At 37.1% G+C, this 21,570-nt stretch overlaps 2 protein-coding genes across 7 annotated transcripts in view; one reads left to right on the forward strand and one right to left on the reverse strand.

The window, feature by feature from the left end:
- The window catches only part of ormdl1 (ORMDL sphingolipid biosynthesis regulator 1), a 21,757-nt gene extending 5,776 nt beyond the window's left edge, over positions 1–15,981 (reverse strand). The window contains exons 1-3 of one of the 3 annotated variants that reach the window (XM_062067711.1): positions 13,139–13,242; positions 10,199–10,378; positions 4,838–4,989 (exon numbers count right to left, since the gene is read on the reverse strand). In XM_062067711.1, the coding sequence (XP_061923695.1) occupies positions 4,838–4,989; positions 10,199–10,372 (326 nt within the window). In that variant the 5' untranslated portion in view covers positions 10,373–10,378; positions 13,139–13,242. Of the gene's footprint in view, positions 1–4,837; positions 4,990–10,198; positions 10,379–13,138; positions 13,243–15,875 lie in introns of those variants that run through there. The other 2 variants (XM_062067712.1, XM_062067710.1) reach the window with 2 other exon arrangements.
- Positions 15,982–16,268: 287 nt separating this feature from the next.
- Positions 16,269–21,570, forward strand: part of pms1 (PMS1 homolog 1, mismatch repair system component) — a 72,521-nt gene continuing 67,219 nt past the window's right edge. For all 4 annotated transcript variants that reach the window (XR_009828285.1, XM_062067715.1, XM_062067714.1 and 1 more), the window contains exons 1-2: positions 16,269–16,563; positions 19,739–19,921. Coding sequence is in view for 3 of the 4 variants with exons in the window: in XM_062067715.1 (XP_061923699.1) it covers positions 16,318–16,563; positions 19,739–19,921 (429 nt within the window). In the remaining variant the exon portion in view is untranslated. The remainder of the gene's footprint in view (positions 16,564–19,738; positions 19,922–21,570) is intronic.

Raw genomic sequence — 21,570 nt, forward strand, 5'->3', positions numbered from 1 at the left:
ATATATATATAAATATATATATATACATATACATACATATATATATACATACATATATATATACATATATATATATATATACATATACATACATATATATATACATACATATATATATACATACAGGTATATATACATATATATACATATATATATATATAAATACATATATATATATATATATATACACACACACACACACATACATATTTATATATATATATATATATATATATATATATGATTATAATATTATAAAAAAATGTATTATTAATAATTATTATCATTGGTTATTAAGATTATATGAAAATTCAACCCCTACCTAGTTTATTTCCGTGATGACCTCCTTAAAGTTTTTGAATCAATAGAAATATCAAGCAGCTAAAATGCGGCAAACATGGATAAGTGCTTTTGCATTTCCCCCATCATACCTTGTAATGGATTTAAATGGGTGTAGTTTAAAAAATGTTTACGCTGTTTTGACGTTTTTTATAGTATCCACAAAGTTCAACGAGCAGGATGTGTTATGTGTGATGATTAATTTTTGCGGTGGTGGAAATGTTTTTCTCTGCACCAGGACTAGGGAAGGTTGTTTGGATTGGGTCACATCGGTAAATGCTGTGCACATACACACATTGATGTACTATTAATGGTCACTGACTTAAGTTACTTTCATAGGCCACCAGATTGCAACAAGATGGCAGCTCTCAGACTGCTGACTATTTGTATATTATATGAAAACACCGCCCTCGGCCAAATTGCTTACTGGACTCAGTGCCTTCTCGCGAGCCAAATTGAAGACACCAGCGGGCCGTAGTTTGGACACCCCTGGTCTACATTATGCTTTTAAATTAAATAAATAATCGATAAAAATTATAGTGTTTATAATGTAATGTAATCATAATATATAATACTAATGCAAGTACCCATTTAAAATGATATAAACATGTATTTCTCATTACAGTAGAATTGTTCACCATTGTACTCTAATTGGAAGGCAAATAATTGTGTTATCTTAAATAAATAAACAAACAAAACAATAAATGGACTCATTTCTGTGAGCATAAATCTTACTTAAATAAATATTGAACATCTTAAAGTGAATTTTTTGTTTGAAAAACTACGTAGATCGGACGTTGGGCTCATATTGCCCACCCGATTTGAAGCTGAAGTATTACCACAACGAGACATATAGCTTTGCAATCTTATTTTTTTCCTCCTAATTTGTTACTTTGCGGAATTTCTCACTGGCGAGGCTCTCTGTTCTTGCGTACTGTGTGCGGTCTCGCCGAGTCGCTCTCTGCCTACCGAGACAAAGATTGTGAAGGACTGAAAAGAGGTCTCACTGTGTTCAGTTAATTGTATTGGCAAATGAACACGCTCAGGTGCTAAGAGAGATGCACAGAGGGAGAACTTTGTTTCCCTGTTTTGAAGCGAAGAAGAAACACGAGGCTCAACAATTCTGATTTTGCGAACATCTCTGTTACTCAAATAAATGCCAGTGATGACGGAGGTAAAAAACAAAAACCTCAGCTGCTGGTCAATAGTGAATTACAAAATTAGATTGTGTAATTCAACAAATTAACATTTATTACCACAGGAGCACAAACTAAAGTAATTAAAGTAAAATGATGTACCTTTGAGTATGGATATCAAACCCGGGAATTGGTACCGTATCGGTTCAAATGTGTAAGTTACCCATTTCTATTATAGAGTATTAGTTATCAATACTACTATTTAGTAAAGGAGATTTGTAAGATGGCGGTGCGAGTCAGTGCAACGGCCCCTCTCACCCTGATGTGTTTTGACATGTAATTTAGTCATCTTGGAATTGTTTGTTTATGTAACCCCACGCCTTCTCCAATTCAGAGGAAAAAATATATGATGACTAAAAAGCTGTTGTGTTTATATTTCAGCTTCAAATCAGATGGGCATCAACACTGACGAAAAGGCGAGATGGCAACAAACAAAGAGACAATGTCCGACCTAGTTTTTCCAATTGGGAAAAAATGCAATTTAAGATGTTCAATATTCATTTAAAAAATAGTTAACACAATTTTTGGAAACCCTGGAAACTAACATGCTGCCACGGAGAAAAGACGGCAGAAGACCAGCGGGGGTGCTGTATATATGTAAATGTTTATTTATTGATGCCTACACATCTGAGGACTCCCTTTAAATTATTTGTGTATCTTTTAGTAAACACTTTAGAATAAACACATTTCAAAATAGATTACAAAGGCTCCTCCTTTGCCTGTTGACATATGCGGTAACGTATTGTGTCTGTCACTACCCAATTTGTACCGGAAGACCTGATTGGTCCACACATGCACAAAAGCTACGTAATTTCCTGTCCACTTGTTTTATGGCAGTTATGTTCGTGTCACTGTTACAATGTTTTTTGTGATATTTATTTCAATAAAAATGTTGTATAAAAGATTACATACAAAACAACAAAACAATTGTTATTTAAGAATACACAGTATTTATTTTGAGACCGTACGAATCTGTACAAAATCCTGATTGATGTGCTCAGCAGCCTTAAATGGTAAAGACATTGATCTTCTTTTGCTACTTTATTTACAGTACATCAAACACATCAATTCACAATACTGACAATTAAAGTCAAGTTCTTGTTAGGATGCAGGTATAGATTTAAAATAGGAGCCTTACTCGCCGTTTTAGAAAGAAAGTGACGAAATCTTTGCGCATGTGTACGTTGGTAAACCTCCCACCTTGACAACCTCTAAAAAAAGTGTGCAAGCCGCTGGGTTAACTGTTCGTAATTTTAGCCTAGTGTCTACCTGTCAGTTGGATGACGTGGGTTCGCACCCGAGGCAAGATCGATACACTACGCAGGCTAATCTTTTCCTGTGATAAAATGGCAACCAAGGTAATCAAAAAGGTCAACCAACGAACAAGATTTCTCTTCAGAATCTCCTCTCTGGTCAACAGAAGCACCATGAAGATTCTAGCGGGAACTCTCATTCAAACCTTTTTTGATTACGCATGCACCTCCTGGTACCCTAGCACCTCCAAAACCCTCAAATCCAGACTCCAAACATCCCAGAACAAGCTAATCAGGTTACTTCTAGACATCCACCCCAGATCACACCTCACTTCTCCAAAGTGGGCTGGCTCAGGGTGGAGGACAGAGTAAAACAACTTGCACTGAGCCTAGTCTATAAAATTCGCTACACCTCCCTGATACCTAAGTACATGTCAAACTACTTCCATAACGTAAATGACCACCATAACCACAACACCAGGGGGAGAGAACTAACACTAACACCCTCCCCCCACCACATCCCACCTCCCCGGATTGTAAATAATCAAATGTATATACTTGTTCTTATGCTTTCTGAGCTCACTATGTTCACTACTCGCTGTACATATCCTACAAAGTCAGACCTACACTGTTTCAATGTCCATTTCTCAGATCATATAATTGTTGATGACTGAAGTGCTGATATCAACCAAACCTAACCCCCCCGCCCCAGCCCCCTCCACATCCCACCCCCCGGATTGTAAATAATGCAAATAATTCAATGTACACTACCGTTCGAAAGTTTGGGGTCACCCAAACAATTTTGTGGAATAGCCTTCATTTCTAAGAACAAGAATAGACTGTCGAGTTTCAGATGAAAGTTCTCTTTTTCTGGCCATTTTGAGCGTTTAATTGACCCCACAAATGTGATGCTCCAGAAACTCAATCTGCTCAAAGGAAGGTCAGTTTTGTAGCTTCTGTAATGAGCTAAACTGTTTTCAGACGTGTGAACATGATTGCACAAGGGTTTTCTAATCATCAATTAGCCTTCTGAGCCAATGAGCAAACACATTGTACCATTAGAACACTGGAGTGATAGTTGCTGGAAATGGGCCTCTATACACCTATGTAGATATTGCACCAAAAACCAGACATTTGCAGCTAGAATAGTCATTTACCACATTAGCAATGTATGGAGTGTATTTCTTTCAAGTTAAGACTAGTTTAAAGTTATCTTCATTGAAAAGTACAGTGCTTTTCCTTAAAAAATAAGGACATTTCAATGTGACCCCAAACTTTTGAACGGTAGTGTATATACTCTGATGATTAACTTGTGTGATGACTGTATTATGCTGATAGTATATATTTGTACCATGAATTGATTAACGTGGACCCCGACTTAAACAAGTTGAAAAACGTATTCGGGTGTTACCATTTAGTGGTCAATTGTACGGAATATGTCCTGTACTGTGCAATCGACTAATAAAAGTCTCAATCAATCAAAAAGCTACACACGCGTGGACTGATCAGGTCTTTCGGGACCGATTGGGTAGTGCAGTGTCATTTCCGTTTTTCGGACGTGTGCATTCAGGGTAGTTGCTAACTTGCTACTAGGTAGTTGTATTATTTGCTCTGGGTCTCTCAAGACTGTTATTAATCTACTTCCTAATTTCCTGTTCATAGCTGGTAACCCTGTGCTGTAACGCTGGTTCAGCTCGACTTCTATTAATGTGTACTAAGCACTCATTCTGTTGTTTCGCTACTTTATTTAAACTCTTCCTGCTCTCGCTTGCACTGTGTATGGAATTATTGTATTTCAGCCACGGTAGCTAGTCACCTTTGTCAGGACGCTACAATTGCATCGACAACACTTTTTTTGCTGCTTGTTGCTCTCAATTTTGCGAGACACAACTGGAATGTGTATGCATTGTCCCAATAGAGCAATAGACTTAAAATTTGGACTGTAGGCCAAATGTACGTTGTTTATATCGCGCAACTCGAGTCACATGCGAACATTTCAGCAGATGATTTCGGCTGAAATCATCTGCTGAAGGAATGATCAGTACTTACAGAATTATTGGGGAAATGGTGAAGAATTTTCTAGAAGATGTGAACTGCAAGCCATAATCGAGCTGTTCCCAGTGTGTAAGAAGTCTTGCCTTTCCCTGGTCAGGGGTCTCAAAGGGCGTCCCTTTCACTGCATGCATAAACACGTACATTCCCTAAAGAGATGCAAAGTCAGTCAGTATAAAATCACTGTGAACAGAACCAGAAACCAGCCAAATTAGGACACAGAGGAGCTTATCGCCGACAGCAGATAATGTAATCGTGACCATTGATTTGTCTGTCTGTTAGTTAGCAAATAACATAAAAAATTTTTATTATCAGTTTTTTCTTTTTTAATATCACAGACTTAAAAGCAGACAGTAGACCAGGCCTATTCAACTGGCGGCCCGCTTTGACCCGCCGAACATCCCCCAAATAGGCTTGATGATACCATTAAAACTTGGGTTGCTCATTTACGTAGTACTCTCGCCACCCCACAAGGAGCAACAGCGAGGCATAGTTGTCACAATGAAGCAGCTGTGGGGTGAGTAGAAGAAGACTACTCATAGATAGATAGATAGATAGTACTTTATTGATTCCTTCAGGAGAGTTCCCTCAGGAAAATTTAAATTAATATTCCAGCAGCAGTGTACAGAATTGAGATCAAATTTAAACAGTAAAATGTAAATAATGGGGGTATAAATGGAAATAAAATAGAAAATATTACAATAACAATACAATTAAAAAGCAACAATAACAATACGAATATAACAAGAGAAACTAGGCAGCAGTGACCATGTTATGAAAATGTATTGCACTGTTATTGCACTGTTTTTTGTTGTAGCTCATTCAACCCTGATTTTTATATAACTAAATACAATTTTAAAAAATACTTTTAACGACGACTGGACAACAAAGTATGAATGTTCTGCCCCGAGCAAGAGCTGGAGTCATTGTTTTCTGACAGACCTTTTAAGTGACAGACACATACTGTATTTCCTTGAATAGCCGCAGGGGCGCTAATTAATTTAAAACCTCTTTTCACTCCTGCGCTTACCAAAGGCATGCGGGATAGGCAAGCATGCGCAAATTATTTTAAAACCTCTTCTCACTCCGGCGCTTACCTTATCATGAAAAGCACTTTTAATAAAAAAAACTTTACTATGGTCTTACCTTTACTTATAAATAAGTCCATGTGCAACTGCTTCTGATCAAAAGCATCGATAACTTGTTTATAGAAGTCTTCCTTATCTTTCTTCACTTTTAAAAGTCTCTCTGTCTCGATGGAGATATTCCTTTAATTATTACCTCCTGCTTCGATTGAAAGTCCAGTTTAGAAAACTGTTTTATTTTAGATAAGTAATCCTCCATGTTAAAAGTGCAAGCAAACGATGGCTGCTCACTCTTGCTGCTTGTTGTCTTCTTCTGCAGCACCGGTCTTCTGCAGTACCGGTAGTCGCAAGAAGGATCACTAGCGCCCTCTACCACCAGGAGGCGGGAGTCATTTAATGACTCATATTTGACCCGGCGGAAGTGCCAAGCATGCGCTAATTATTTTGCGAAACGAGTTTGACCCGGCTGTAATTCTAGGCAGGCGAATACTATATTCCCGGCGGCAATTCAAGGAAATACGGTAGATCCAGACAAGCAGCAACAACGGTAGAAAATCTCAGCGTGTAAGCTTCATCACAAAACTTGGTCAGCTCTTTGTAAGTACATATTGTGCATAAAGATATTAAGTTTATGTATTGAAATTGCTGACTTCATGATGTCCTTTGTATTCATGGTCATATTGGTATTTTGTCTGAGGGTAACGATCAAACCTTGTTTAATACATTTAGTGCTAAATTTTCGCAGTAGACGGTGACAATGCTACACCTTAGGTTTAATTGTGAAAAGTCACATACAGTTTGCGCAATGTTTGGTGTGTGGATGTTGTGTAATTTCTATGTGTGTAAACATTTGTAGTTTATTGTGTGAATATATTACCACTGAACCTTCTATATTATTTATGTAAAACACAAAATAGACATTATACTTTTGTAATGTTTATATTTTCAGTCTTAGAAAACCTAAATTAAGGAAGAAGTGAAAAGCAATAAAACTAAGGAAGGAAAACAATGCAAAAGAAGGAACATCAATCCTAAACAAAACTTCTAGAGCTTCGGTTTCTTCATGCTTTTAACTAGCTGCACATGCTGGAAACGAGTAGTGAGGGCAGAATAATAAATTTATTGACAGAGCACTGTGGAAACCGATGTGTTTACTTTGCAATTAAGTAAACACAGTCTCAAAGGATTATCACCAGCTGAGGCACTTTCTGACGAAACATCCACAAATGGATGTCCGGCCCTTGTGCCCTTGGGCTCTTGAAACTGTGACCCTCTTCATTATGTAGTTGAATAGCTCTGCACTAGACACTACATGGAAGTCAAAGCACATACTCAGAGCTCATTCTCAAATTACTGTACTGTTTTAACTAATTAAACTAACGATAGTAAAAGTTAGGACTGGGCGTTATGGCTGAAAACTATATCACAGTATATGTTTTTTATATTGATCAATACCGATAATTATTTATACTTTTTATGACTTATTTATGCCTGCCAATAAATACAGTAAAACAATTTCCAACTTACCAAGGGTGCTATTTATCAGTGGAGAGGGTGAGTGTGGTAGCCAAGTAGGATGAGCGCGGCTAAGGTTATAAAATAATTAAAGTAGATTTGAAGGTAGTTGCAGATTTGAGACAATAGATGGCAATAGTATATAAGCTATTGAACACTACACAGAGTAGTTTGGGAAGCTACTGATTAAACGGACACATTGGAAGTGTCAGGATGTTGCCGCAACGTTTGCATTAAAACCAACAAATCGAAAGACAAGACTCCGTTATTGAGTTGATATACCAAGATATCACAGTTTCTCTTCTCACTCCATGCAGTGAATTCACAGCGAGACAGAAAGACGACGCAACCAAACATGGTAGTCGATAGTGTTATGTGATTGGCTGTTAGCGTGTCCCTCCCATTGCTCAGGGACACTTTCTGTTTCCTGTTTGCTGGGTTCCCAAAGCGCGAGTGACTTAAGGAAACAAATCTTGCTTCAGAAATTCTTGTTTCTTCAGACCAAAAAAGTATAAATATATATTGAATATTTTATCAAATGCACTTAATATTGATACCGATTATGTGTCTATCAACCCATCCCTAGGAATAATTCATAATAATTACAAAAATAAACATTACCAGAGATTTCCCAATTGTCCGCTGTCTGCTCTGTCGTCCACAAGTTGCTAACATTCTCTGTGTATGTTTTATACTTGAAAAGTGTTTGTCCATCTTAAACATGTATTTATGTTCCAACACATTTAACCCCACATGTTAAGGACATTTGTGAACTGTTGAGAGTGATCTGTAGTGCAAACGTTTATTGGTAAAAGAGATGAGAAATCATCATCACAATTCAACATCTCTAACATGTAAATGCTGCTTCTTTGCTAAGTTGCCATTGTAAATAAGAATCTTAATAATTGTCTTACCTAGGATAAATTAAGTTTAAATGCATGTATAAATACATGTCAACTAAGTAATGCATGTTTATATACTACATTATCCAGAATGCCTTGTGGTCTGAGGAAGGAATGAATACCTGTTGTGCTGTTTGAGCAATAAAGAGTTAATGTACAGGTATTGTTACATGTTGCTGTTCCTGCTTTGTCTACACGAGAAACAAATGTAAGTTTTGATTAGACAGTTGGCGTGCGCATTTGAGTGCCGCTCAGAGACAAATTTGAGTGGCCAAAATCCCACTGATTGGCCAAAATGTGTGGGGAAGTTGCGGGCTCTGGACAACATTGCAAGGATTTTTTGAATTTGTGTGAATTGGCATAATCATTACATTTCGAAATTCTGGAGGCACTAGCTATTTCTATTACCCATAGTGAAGGGTTCCGAATTATGTCAGTGCCACGTAAAATCTAATTTGAATAATAAGATGTTGAGACAGATTGGGTGGATTAAAAGCTTCATTCTCTGTAAATGTAAACCTGTTGGTAGGTAATTATAAATGGGTTTTGGGTGGGTACATTTTTATTTTTTTTTGTTTTTTTTGTGATTGTATTGCACTCTATTTTGTATACTATATGTTGTCCGAATGCAGCTGAGATAGGCTCCAGCACCCCATGCGACTCCGACACAGACAAGCAGTAGAAAATGGATGGATGGATATGTTGATGTATATTTTAGCTGCATTTAGGGATTCCCTTTTTACAGAACGGACTCTAATATTAACAAAACTGTTATATAACGATCACGTCTGTAAATAAATAAATGAAAAACTAAAGGGTGCCATATATCGATACCTTTGTTGCACGTCACTCAAGCAGCACTTAGTCAGCCACCATTTTTCAACACCAAGTAAGCTAGTATGCTTGGTAGAAAATGCTCAAATTTAAAGTTAGGCTCCACTCTTCTGAAATGTGCTAGGTTGATGCTAATTTATATTGTATTTGTCATGGACGGATTAGCCTTAGCAATTTTACATGGCGATTTCAACACCTCCAGATTTAGTAATGAAAAACACAACTAAGATGATTGTTACAGTTTAACAGCGGGTGTGGAATGAGCACAATACTTACAGTATAAACACGAAGTAGGTCGCAACATGACATATTCAACTTAGAGAAAAAAGCTACTTTGTAGTTACACAAAATAATAGATAGCCCAGAGCAGTGTACAGAGAGAGTATGGCCAAATCGGTTTCAAAGTTGGTAGTAAACATGGCGCCCTGTAGCCACGTGAGGGGCTTTTGACCAATCCTTTAGGAGTATTGGTCAATTGTTTTGGTCAACTACCCAATCACAATCAAAATGGTTGCCAACCATGCATATAGTGGCCACTTGTCAAAAGTCCCTGTTTACACAATGTATTCGCATATGGAGTGGAGCAAAATGTAATAAAATTATCGCTTTTTGGAGAGTTATTCATACAGGGCTAAAAAAATACAATACTGTGGTGTGTGCAATGTTTGCACCATTTCTTGTTAACTTTTGTTACTTAGTTTTTGTCATTTGTGCAATGCAAAATAAGCTTATCTGAAAAGCCGGTTTTGTCTACAGGTATTTGAAGTTGCGATATTATCAGGCTAAAACAAGGAGAGCAACAAAGGTCAAACTTCTCCTGAGGCATTTGGCTGAGCACCTGCAGATTGTAAGTGCATGCAACACGAAGCTTGATTGCCTTTGCATTTGTATACTGTATATATTTAAACAGACGTTAGTTACATCAAAAAAAGGGTCAGTTGTTTTTGCTTATAGCAAGAAAAGGCCAATGAGGTGGTTTTAACAAAGTGAGAAGCAAGGCAACATACAAGTCTGATACTTACAAAGTTGTGGATGACATTAGTGAGAGTCCACACCACTGGTACACTGAAGAATGGTATGCTCAAGAGCACAATGTGAAGTATTCCAACACCGAGCGCATAGGTCAGCCAGATCCCTCGACTGTTCATGACCCGGGTGTTGGGGTTCACCTCACTGTGTGCCACACCCACATTCATTCTGTTCTGTCAACAAAAAACATTGTACTTTTATAGTTTCTTCTGTAATAATTATTGAATAGTTAGAGTGTCCCGATTGAATATTGATATCAGCAAAATAATTAATCAGATTTCATCAGCTTTTTACTATAGAATCCGATTCAAGCAGTACTCAGTGTGGTAACTCTCCTCCAATAAGCACACAAGGTTGGTATTTTCTTGTATTTTAATAAAGTCGTTCAAAAATGTGAAAATGGTAGACTATAGGTTAATACAGGAGCTAACAGCTACCCAACAGCTAAGCACAAGCAAGCACACAAGCTAGACAGATGTAATAAGTTTACTTAAGTGAACAATATCGCAGTCTAAACCTCAAAATGTTTTAATATAAACAAGTATCAAATATTTATAGTTGCATATTATTTACAGATGCAAAGTCTCCAAGGCAGAAGCGTCTAAGTACTAAGCATTATACAACGCCCTGAGCTTATAGGGGAACCGCACTATTTTAGAATTTTGCCTATCGTTCACAATCATTATGAGAGACAAGAACACACAAGTCTTTTTTTTTTAGGATCCTAAGGATGATGAAAAAACATTTGCAATATGCGGCTAATGGGAATCCCAATTGTAGCCTTCAAAGCCCTCTAAAACAACTTCAAAACCCTCCATCAACGTTTTATATACACTCTGCAAGTATATATATATAATGTCGTAACAGACACGTTCATAACAATATGTAGTACGCTCAATATTTACCATATTTTGTTAACATTATGCATATACCGTAACTTCATTCCTCAGCGCATTTATTTCCATTTCCATAGCAGCACACTTTCGACTTTTGGCAACAAATGTGTCTTTCTACTTCCGGAAACAAACACAAGTGTGTTTTAATCATGACAGACTTGGTAACAGATAACGAAAACTACTATTTTGAAAAAATTAGGTTTCACAACTTTATGTTTTTGAAGCTGAATATACGGAGGATGAACTGCTGCTAATAGAAGCGAACACGAACAGAGAGTGAAACATTGGAGCAGACCGAGGCTGAGAGAGTGAGGTCCGTGTGAATCGCTATCCTAAATGTGGCACTTAGTGCAAGCTCTACGAACATAAATGGCATGCTTACCCATAGTCCACATTAAAAAAATACCCAGGTTAGCTCGACCAAACAGACAACTGTTCATTGATTGAGTCACTGTAATATTGATCATGATACATGCAGCCCACCATGCTTGTTATTACAATTACATACAATGTTGAGTTAGATGTTTACAAACAAAACATGAAATGTGGGCTAAAATGTTACAGACTGAGATACTGTAATATGATTGTTCATGTTTTTCAGTCAGTACAGATTGGTGTCCTATCGCATTGCGTTGTGCATTACAAACTCAAAAGCGATTCAGCTGCTGACGCACAAGCTAGCTTACCCCTTGCCATAGCATGCCGTCGCAAGGCGATGTCTTACTAGGCTAGAAAAAAAGTTTGGCAGTGTTCGCTCTTACAATAACAATATCGATACAGTTTGGTTATTGTACAGGTTGCGGAACGTAAATGAAGTATTGTTGGCGGTTTTTGTATGCATTTTTAAAGTGATTTAGCGGCACAATGAATTGCTTGGATTAGCTGCACTGCTAGTCATCAAGAACGAGACAATTTTTACAACTTAGAAAACAACTTTTGTCTTCTTGTTGCTCATTAGGATTGTGAACAATAAGCAAAAAAAAAAAAAAAGTGCAGTTCCCCTTTAACTTGAATGTTGTGGGCAAGAGGTGTCAACAAAAAACAATTAAAAACAACTTAAAGACAGCATAAGTCCATTCCAGACAGTTAATAATAAATAGGTTAGTGTTTTCAATACCCACTACTGTACTCTGTTTGAGTCATTTCAAACAAACAAAATATTAAAAATATATATGATTTGTGCTGATATCGTATCTGATCAATATCAGCCAATAGTCACGGCTCCAATATCGGTAATGTATCAAAAGTGAAAAAGTTGTATTGGGACACCCCTGTTGAACAGTGCATTTGATTGATGGGTCACATTGGTTCTAATTTGTGGACGTTATGAAGTACAAATTTATCCACTGTCAGCTGTGTAGTCTAAGCATTTCAAATCCAAACAGCCCCAAACTGTCCTCTCCAAAATCAAAAAATGTAAAGCATTTTCCTTGAACTGTGTTTTACAAACATGTAGGGTGGTACATCGGTTTTCATACTCCACACTTTCCATATGACTAATTTCTTCCGGTTAAAACTAAAGCCCAAATGTTTGTACGTTTTTTAGATACCATCTCGGGTAACAAACTCGCCTGTTTACCCACATATCATTCTGCGGTATTGAGTGCCCAAACAGAGAATATCACTTGTTGATGACTCAGTCTATGTCAGTGGTTCTTAACCTTGTTGGAGGTACCGACCCCCACCAGTTTCATATGCGCACTCACCGAACCCTTCTTTAGTGAAAAATAAAATGTTTTTTTTTTCAAATTCAAGACAAAGTTATATGTTTTTGGTAACACTTTAGTATGGGGAACATATTCTAAGAAACAAAGACTTAATTTAGAGTTATTTGGTTAGGGTTAGGGTCAGGGTTAGAGGGTTAGGGTCATAATAAGGCCATGCCAAATAAGGCATTAATAAGTACTTAATAATGACTAGTTAAGAGCCAATATGTTACTAATTTGCATGTCAATAAGCAACTAATTAATGGTGAATATGTTCCCCATACTAAAGTGTTACCATGTTTTTTTATCCATCCATCCATCCATTTCCTACCGCTTATTCCCTTCGGGGTCGCGGGGAGCGCTGGAGCCTATCTCAGCTACAATCGGGCGGAAGGCGGGGTACACCCTGGACAAGTCGCCACCTCATCGCAGCATGTTTTTTTACTGCTGCATAAAATGAATCGTGCATGAACATCACCTTGTTCAAACAACAAAACCAACAGTGCATAAACTCACAACAAATTACACACCTACAAATCAGCCAGCTGTTGCCGTATCGGTAATACGCCGATAGGGAGAAGTTTGTACTTACACGATGAGTCGGGTGTGTTTTGACCTCCGCCGAACCCCTGAGGCCGACTCACCGAACCTATAGGGTTCGATCGAACCCAGGTTAAGAACCACTGGTCTACGTGCTTTTTTATTGAGTACAAATGCAAAATTCCCCAACATGAGGCCAAAAAACATTGTGAGTACCAACACTTTGATAAAGAATGTGAGAACCGTTATTGGATTTAAGAAATAATTCATAGTAAACCCATCCCCTTCTCCCTCTTTGCATCTTCACCAACAACTCTTTAGAAAAGATAAAAGTGGCATTAAATGTGAATTTATCCATCTCATTCATATTTTTTTATGTATTTCACATTGTTTTTTGCACATACAACTATGATTATTCTCTGTAAAAGGTGTGTTAATAAATGTGGGTGTCTAGAACGGAATAATTGAATGTGTGTAATTTCTTAAGAGAAAAGCTGCATTGCTATTCGTACGATTTGATCTGTGTTTGACCTTTTGGAATGAATTATTAACAAAAACCAAGGTTCCACTGACACATATTGGTTTAGAATATTTGTATTGCACCATTTTATTTCCAGAAGCTCTAATACTGCTAACAATTTCCTCCCTATACCTTTGCCCCTCGCAGGTCTAAATGTATCTTGTTGAACTTTGTTCTCTGGCTCACGTTCAGCTGACAGCTAAACAATTTTATAAAAGCAGCGGTGACTTATTTTTCCCTTACTAGGCCAGATGCGTGGCACAATTAGTAGAAGAGTCAAAACTGTATTGCAACATTTTAATTACAGCAAGGTAGTCTTGCCGCTGGGCCTTAGGCCTGTCGCACCTCCACCGGTGCCTATGGTGGACTGTGCATGGCAGGGACGTCCTGTTCCCTGAGGCAGGCCTAAACCTGACGGCATACCAGAACAACAAACTTTTATTTTATTTTATTTTTTTATTGAACAACAAACACACATTTATATCCATCCATCCTCTACCGTTTGTCCCTAATTCCCACAAATGTCAAGGCACTTTCAACATCAAGGAAAGAAAACAAAAGCAAATACAGATAGAGTATTAAATATAATAAATAATAATAATAAAACATATGAAAAAAAAGACAAAAGGGGCTACCTAAATCACTTCAAAAGTTTTTAACAAAGCTATCAATTAAAGGGCTTTTGTACTCTTAATCATTCTCCAAGATTTGATTGATAATTGTAAACCATTAAACCAATTAGAAAATGTAGGCCTTACTTTCATAAATCAACATTTATGTAGACATTTTTTTGCCTGGAGCATAATAATGTTGACAAACATTTCTATGTTACAGTCGTTTATAAAAATACCAAATTTGATCTCTTCTATAGAGAATGGGGACATCTCCACACCCTTGTCTCTCAGCCAATCTCTGATCTCCTCCCAAAACACATGTACACGCTCACATTCCACAAACAGATGGTTGACATCCTCTACAGCTCCACATATATAACAGCCATCAACCTCCATGTTAAATTTAAGTTTCCAAAAATCTTTTGAAGGGGGTATATTCAATTAATAATTTTAAATTGTATTTCTTTAATTTTGGGAATAATTGGGTATGTAATATATCTTGTCCTTATTTTCCTTAGCTCAACTTTTGTAAACTCCTTCTGGATATATTGTCTATGAACTGTGCCTGGAAAATATTATTTCACTAAAACTGCCCTCATATGTTTGTTGGAATATTTTTCATCACAGAAATGAACATCTTCAATATTAAGGTTTCTCAGACAAGGGGTAGTATTTGAATACAAAACCTCCTGAGTCACCATAGATTTTAAGGATAGAGGTATTGCTTTGGTGATCTTTTAAAACAACATTGATACTTTTCATAATTTTTTTCATATGAAACCAAACTGCCACAACTGTCCATAAAATGTCTGACAGCCCAAATATATTCTAACGAACTACTGGTGTTAATGATTATGGTAATGTGCATTTTTAGAGTTCCCATGGTCCTGAACTTATCGCTCCTAAAAGGTGATTGGTGGAAAAAGCGTAAGTGCTGATGTAGGTGCAGGAGAACGGAGAGCGAGAAATACGTTGCTGAAATTGAACATGTTTTTGACTTAAGGTTGGCATTAACAGTTCAAAAGAGCGTCGGACTCTGTCTGTACGCTGCAGTATTTACATGACAATGACCAAATATTGCAACATGAAGAAAAATGCTATTGTGCATTCATATTCACTAAGTGATTAAAATTAGAGCAACAGATAATAAGACTACTTTGGTGTGACACAAGTGGAAAATTACGTTAATACTACATTACAATTGTAAATCAGGGTAGGTGCGTAGCCTACTTTATATATTGTTATTGTTACAGACTAATAATTCGTCCCTTCATGCGTTTAACCTCTCACAACACTGTCCCAATTACTTAAATATTTTGTAAACTAATGTACGTTTGATGGGTTTACCGGGGGGTAACAGTGAAACCACATAAAATTAAACCACGATGACTTACGGGTAGGAAGGGGCTCAACTGCGAAGAGGAAACGTCTAGCCTTCGTGGACGTGTTGCGTTTAAGGACTCCCTGAGTCGAGCGGAAGTACATGCAATGTCAACTACGTCATTGTTTTTAGCCCTATTTAAAGCCTGCTCAGGCACTTTCCCAAGGTATACAACGACAGTGGGCAACATGATGCGTTCACATTGAGCCTATATGTGTCTGCAGTGTATCCTAAATAAATAAAGACTTCATAAAGTGATATGTTGTTGGTTTCATTCACACTCATAGAGGTTAACTTTGTCATATTTCTAACCGTGTGTTAGGTAGTTTACATTCAGGGAAAACTTTAGAGTGACCTACTTTAACCCGCCCACATGTCACTTACAGCCAATCAATGTTGATCGGAGCGGGCGGGAATAAGAACGCTTCCGCTGTGTGGCTTGTGTCAAAACATCCATGAAGCGTTTGTTAAAAATATCCACTCAACATTCGGTTATCTATTGTTACACTCAAGTTACTATAAACTCGTATATCTCCAGCACGGCAATTAAACGTTATTTTCTTAAAGTCATGAAGCAACTACCTCCAGACACCGTGCGGCTGTTGTCCAGCTCGCAGGTCATCACGTCTGTGACGAATGTTGTGAAAGAACTCTTGGAGAATTCTCTTGATGCTGGGGCTTCAACTATTGACGTAAAGCTGGTAAAGTACATTGTTGGCGTTTTTTCAACTAATTAAATTGAGTGTGAACGGTTCGTCTATCTGTCTGTGTTGGCCCTGCGATGACGTGGCGACTTGTCCAGGGTGTACACCGCCTTCCGCCCGAATGCAGCTGGGATAGGCTCCAGCACCCTCGCGACCCCGAAAGGGACAAGCGGTAGAAAAATGGAAGGATGGGTTCGTCTGTCTATCTGTGTTGGCCCTGTGATGAGGTGGCGACTTGTCCAGGGTGTACCCCGCCTTTTGCCCGAATGCAGCTGGGATATGCTCCAGCACCCCTGTGATCCAGAGAGGGACAAGCGGTAGAAAATGGATGGATGGATGATAGACAACATGTGATATTGATTATAGATGTGTAACTGCAGAGGTGTCCAAAGTGCACACCGGGGCAATTTTTTGGCCCGCAGTTCTTTTTTTTTAATTGTACATTAGCATACAAATGGGGGGCCGCTTAAATATTAACACTGAATTAGTAATCTTACTGTTTCTTTTAATCGTATTCAATAATTTTAAATAACCTACTAATAGTTTACAACCTTGTCAAATGATATGAAACCATGTGGTAATCACAACGATCATTATAGACTTAGACTTAGACAAACTTTATAGATCCACAACGGAAATTGTTCCACACAGTAGCTCAGTTTCAAAGGATGGAAAGGATAATGCAGGTATTAAGTAGACTAAAAATGTACTATTGCAGCAATAAAAAATAAAACATGTATGCAATATTTACATATTATGTATGCAGTATATAATATATACTGATATATTATATATATACACTACTGTTCAAAAGTTTGGGGTCACATTGAAATGTCCTTATTTTTGAAGGAAAAGCACTGTACTTTTCAATGAAGATAACTTTAAACTAGTCTTAACTTTAAAGAAATACATTCTATAAATTGCTAATGTGGTAAATGACTATTCTAGCTGCAAATGTCTGGTTTTTGGTGCAATATCTACATAGGTGTATAGAGGCCCATTTCCAGAAACTATCACTCCAGTGTTCTAATGGTACAATGTGTTTGCTCATTGGCTCAGAAGGCTAATTGATGATTAGAAAACCATTGTGCAATCATGTTCACACATCTGAAAACAGTTTAGCTCGTTACAGAAGCTACAAAACTGACCTTCCTTTGAGCAGATTGAGTTTCTGGAGCATCACATTTGTGGGGTCAGTTAAACGCTCAAAATGGCCAGAAAAAGAGAACTTTCATCTGAAACTCGACAGTCTATTCTTGTTCTTAGAAATGAAGGCTACTCCACAAAATTGTTTGGCTGACCCCAAACTTTTGAACGGTAGTGTATATTTAACAAATAAACCTTAGGCTTAGGTAAGGCTGATTAGGAAAATAATATATAACCAAATATACTGCATAAGGGAGGATACATTTACATACAAGTATGTTGTGCTAAAATAAATAAACAACATTAATAATGAATATGTTCCTAAACAAAAGGCAATAAAGTTAAAGAGCAAATGAAAATACAGCTTCACCACTTTAGTCTTAATTTTTACGCTTAAAAAACTTCTCTCTGGCTTTAGTTCCAGACTTTTTCTGTTTGTTTGAGATTATCATTATTGCCACAAGTAGTGGAGATGTGTATTACAACCGAGTACCGCTCTGGCCCATACAGACCACAGCTGTGAAACAGATATTTTTTGGCGGCCCTTTAGGAGGCGCTCGGGCCGCGGCCCCATGGATAAGGAAAAAATTATTTAATGAGTGTAAGTAATAAAAAAATGATAAAATCCAGACCCAATGGAGCGCCAGGAGCTTTAAATGTGCGGACACTGCTATAGATCTCTCAGCGGTGGTGTGTGTATGTCCTGATCTGAGTTACGGCGAACAGTTAAATGTTTATTTATTTATTTGTATTTTTTATAAATGGACATATGTTAAATGTGCAATTTCAATGTTAATGATGTGTACGGCTTCTGCCATGGAGAAGTAATATGCAACTATAATTATTTCATACTTATATGTTGTGTTTAGACTGCATTATTGTTCAATTAAGGACACTTGTTATGTATGTCTATCTTGTATTGCATGCTTAACTGTTGTTTAGCTGCTAGCTCATAGTAGCCTATATTCTACCATGTTTACATTTTGTAAATAACTTCACTAAAATACAAGAAAAGTCCAACATTTTGTGCTTATTGGAGAACATTAAAATGTTAACTGGCTGTCCATCTTTACCCAAGTAAAAAAACACTGCAGGACTGCTTGTGTCGGAGCTTATAGTGGAGATTTGACATGCTAACCAATATCATCCGATACTTGTTTTTTCTGCTCATATTGGACTGATCCAATATTAATATCGGTTCAGGACACCCCTACTAAATTTGACCATTGCGTATGATGTGTGTTAAGAAGCAGAGTTACAATCCGCCACATGTTTCAATATGGTGGCAGCGCCCCGCAAATAAATGAATGTAGGGGAAAGACTGATGTGTGTACTTGTGTTGGTTTTGTACCCTGGTTTTCAGTACATTTCAATTAATTTCCCAGTTGTTTTTTTTATAAAGTGCACAGTGATTTTCATGTCTGATGTAGGGCTGCAACTAACAACTAATTTGATAATCAATTCATCTGTCGATTATTACTTTGATTAATCGATTAATAATCGGATAAAAGAGACAAACTACATTTCTATCCTTTCCAGTATTTTATTGAAAAAAAATAGCATACTGGCACCATACTTATTTTGATTGTTGTTTCTCAGCTGTTTGTAAATGTTGCAGTTTATAAATAAAGGTTTATAAAAAAAAAATTAAAAAAAGTAGCCTCTGCGCATGTGCGTAGCATAGATCCAACGAATTGATGACTAAATTAATCGCCAACTATTTTTATAATCGATTGTAATCGATTAGTTGTTGCAGCCCTAGTCTGATGCTCTCTTTGCTGTTTCGACTGCACTCTCCAGCGGTTTATATTTGATAGCTGAAAGTTTATAGATGCTATAGTTTAATAAGAATTTAAAAAATGACATGGTGAGAGTAAGTAAATAATCCATTGTAAGGTTAAATATTGCGATAGTTAGCCATATCGATACTTGGTCACACTTTTAGTTAGTTTTATATTTGTACTCACACACACATCTGACATTAATTTGTGATGGACATTACTTCCTTTTCATTTTTCATTTGCAGGACAACTATGGCTTAGACCGGATTGAGATACGGGACAACGGTCATGGAATCAAAGCTGCAGATTCTTCCGTGATGGCTGTTAAACACTTCACTTCCAAGATACAGAGCCATGAAGACCTGGAGCATCTTGAGACATATGGTTTCAGAGGCGAGGCACTCGGGTCCATTTGTGCTGTGGCAGAGGTGAGTTAAACCAATATTTTACATTAAATTGTATAAATTGATTATTGGGACCAATATAATCAGTATATTTTTTAGAATTTTTTAAAAAGATACCTGCATTACTTTGACAAGCCCAGAATGATCTCAATTGTCGTTCATTAATTGGTTTTAAGGCATGTTTTCTCCTACAGTGGTACCTCAACTTATGAGCACGATTCATTCCACGACCAAGCTGGAAACTCGGAATACTCGTATCTTAAAACAACCTCGCTCATTGACATGAATTGAAATCAATAAGAGATGTGTTTGGCCCTTCCAAAACACCTTAGTTTTAACATGTAGCATCTCTTTTTAGGAGAAAAAACAACTTTTAGATAAGAAATACAGTTTTAATGTATTACAAACAACTAAAGTAGTTTTATGTAATATATTATTGGACAGTATTCACTTTGGGGACTTTGTCTCCTTCAGGCTGATTCTTTGTCCAGTGTTGCCATGTCTGCATATTATACCCTTACTAAAAGCGACTTATTTCATAGTGCTGGATGCATGTTTTTATCGTGACATCTGCAACACTGTTTCCGATGTCTTTGAGTGACTGACAGGGGAAGCCACTTGTGGGAAGAAAAGAGGCACAATAACAAGTGTGGTGTTGTCTGTTAATACTGCACGATTAATCAGTAAAAGATTGTAATCACGATTCACATATGTACGTTCACATGATGCATTATAATTAAATGCCGCACTGCCTTTGCCTCCTCCCTCAACGAACAGTAAAGCGTATTTACAACAAATGAGTCTGCTACTGCCAGCTGCAGCAGAGAGGAAAGAGAAAATTATGGCGGACAAACTTCTGTGTTAAAGACAATTCATTGGATGAAAACCCTACTAGTCATTATGGATGAGCAACAAAACTTTGTTCCTTAATGGCACAGGTACTAACCCAACCTGTACAACAGTAACCGGACCAAAAAAAGTAGGTATCCTTTGCTCATTTGGGTGCTAAAACAATTCATTGACACATTCATGCAGCGATCCAGACAGACACACACAGTCTGACGCTCTTTTTACATTTTATTGTCTCTCTTTACACGCCAGCAGTGGTCACCAGATCCAACACCGCACACACATTTTACTGTGACTAGTGCTCATCACAACACAAAACTTACTCATTACGCACCAATCATAGTTAAGGCGAGCTATTTGATTCACAAACCTCAAAATTATGAACTTCAACCATACGTGGTACCTCAACCTGCGAGTGCATTGCATTCCACAACCAAGCTCGTAACTTACAACACTCTCAAAGCAACCCCACCCATTGAAATAAATTGAAATCAATTTAATCAATTTATTCCGTCCTTGGCCCTTTGACAATTTTGAAATGTAAAATGCTTTTTCATTAGAAAAACTAACATTTAGATAATACATTATGTTTGAAAACCATTACAATAACATGTACTACAAAAAACTAAATTATTTTTATGCGATAATATATTAATATTGTACAGTATTTACTAGGGACGTCCTGATCAATACTTTTTGGCATCAGATCTGATCTGATGTCGAGTCACAATCCGATACTTTGACAATAGATCACAGATCTGAATGTTTTATGGTGAATAACTAAAGTAAACACATGTTTATAAACATATCTAATTACATTTAAA

This window comes from Entelurus aequoreus, linkage group LG13 (genome assembly GCF_033978785.1).
Source record: "Entelurus aequoreus isolate RoL-2023_Sb linkage group LG13, RoL_Eaeq_v1.1, whole genome shotgun sequence".
In the NCBI taxonomy this organism is placed as follows: Eukaryota; Metazoa; Chordata; class Actinopteri; order Syngnathiformes; family Syngnathidae; genus Entelurus; species Entelurus aequoreus.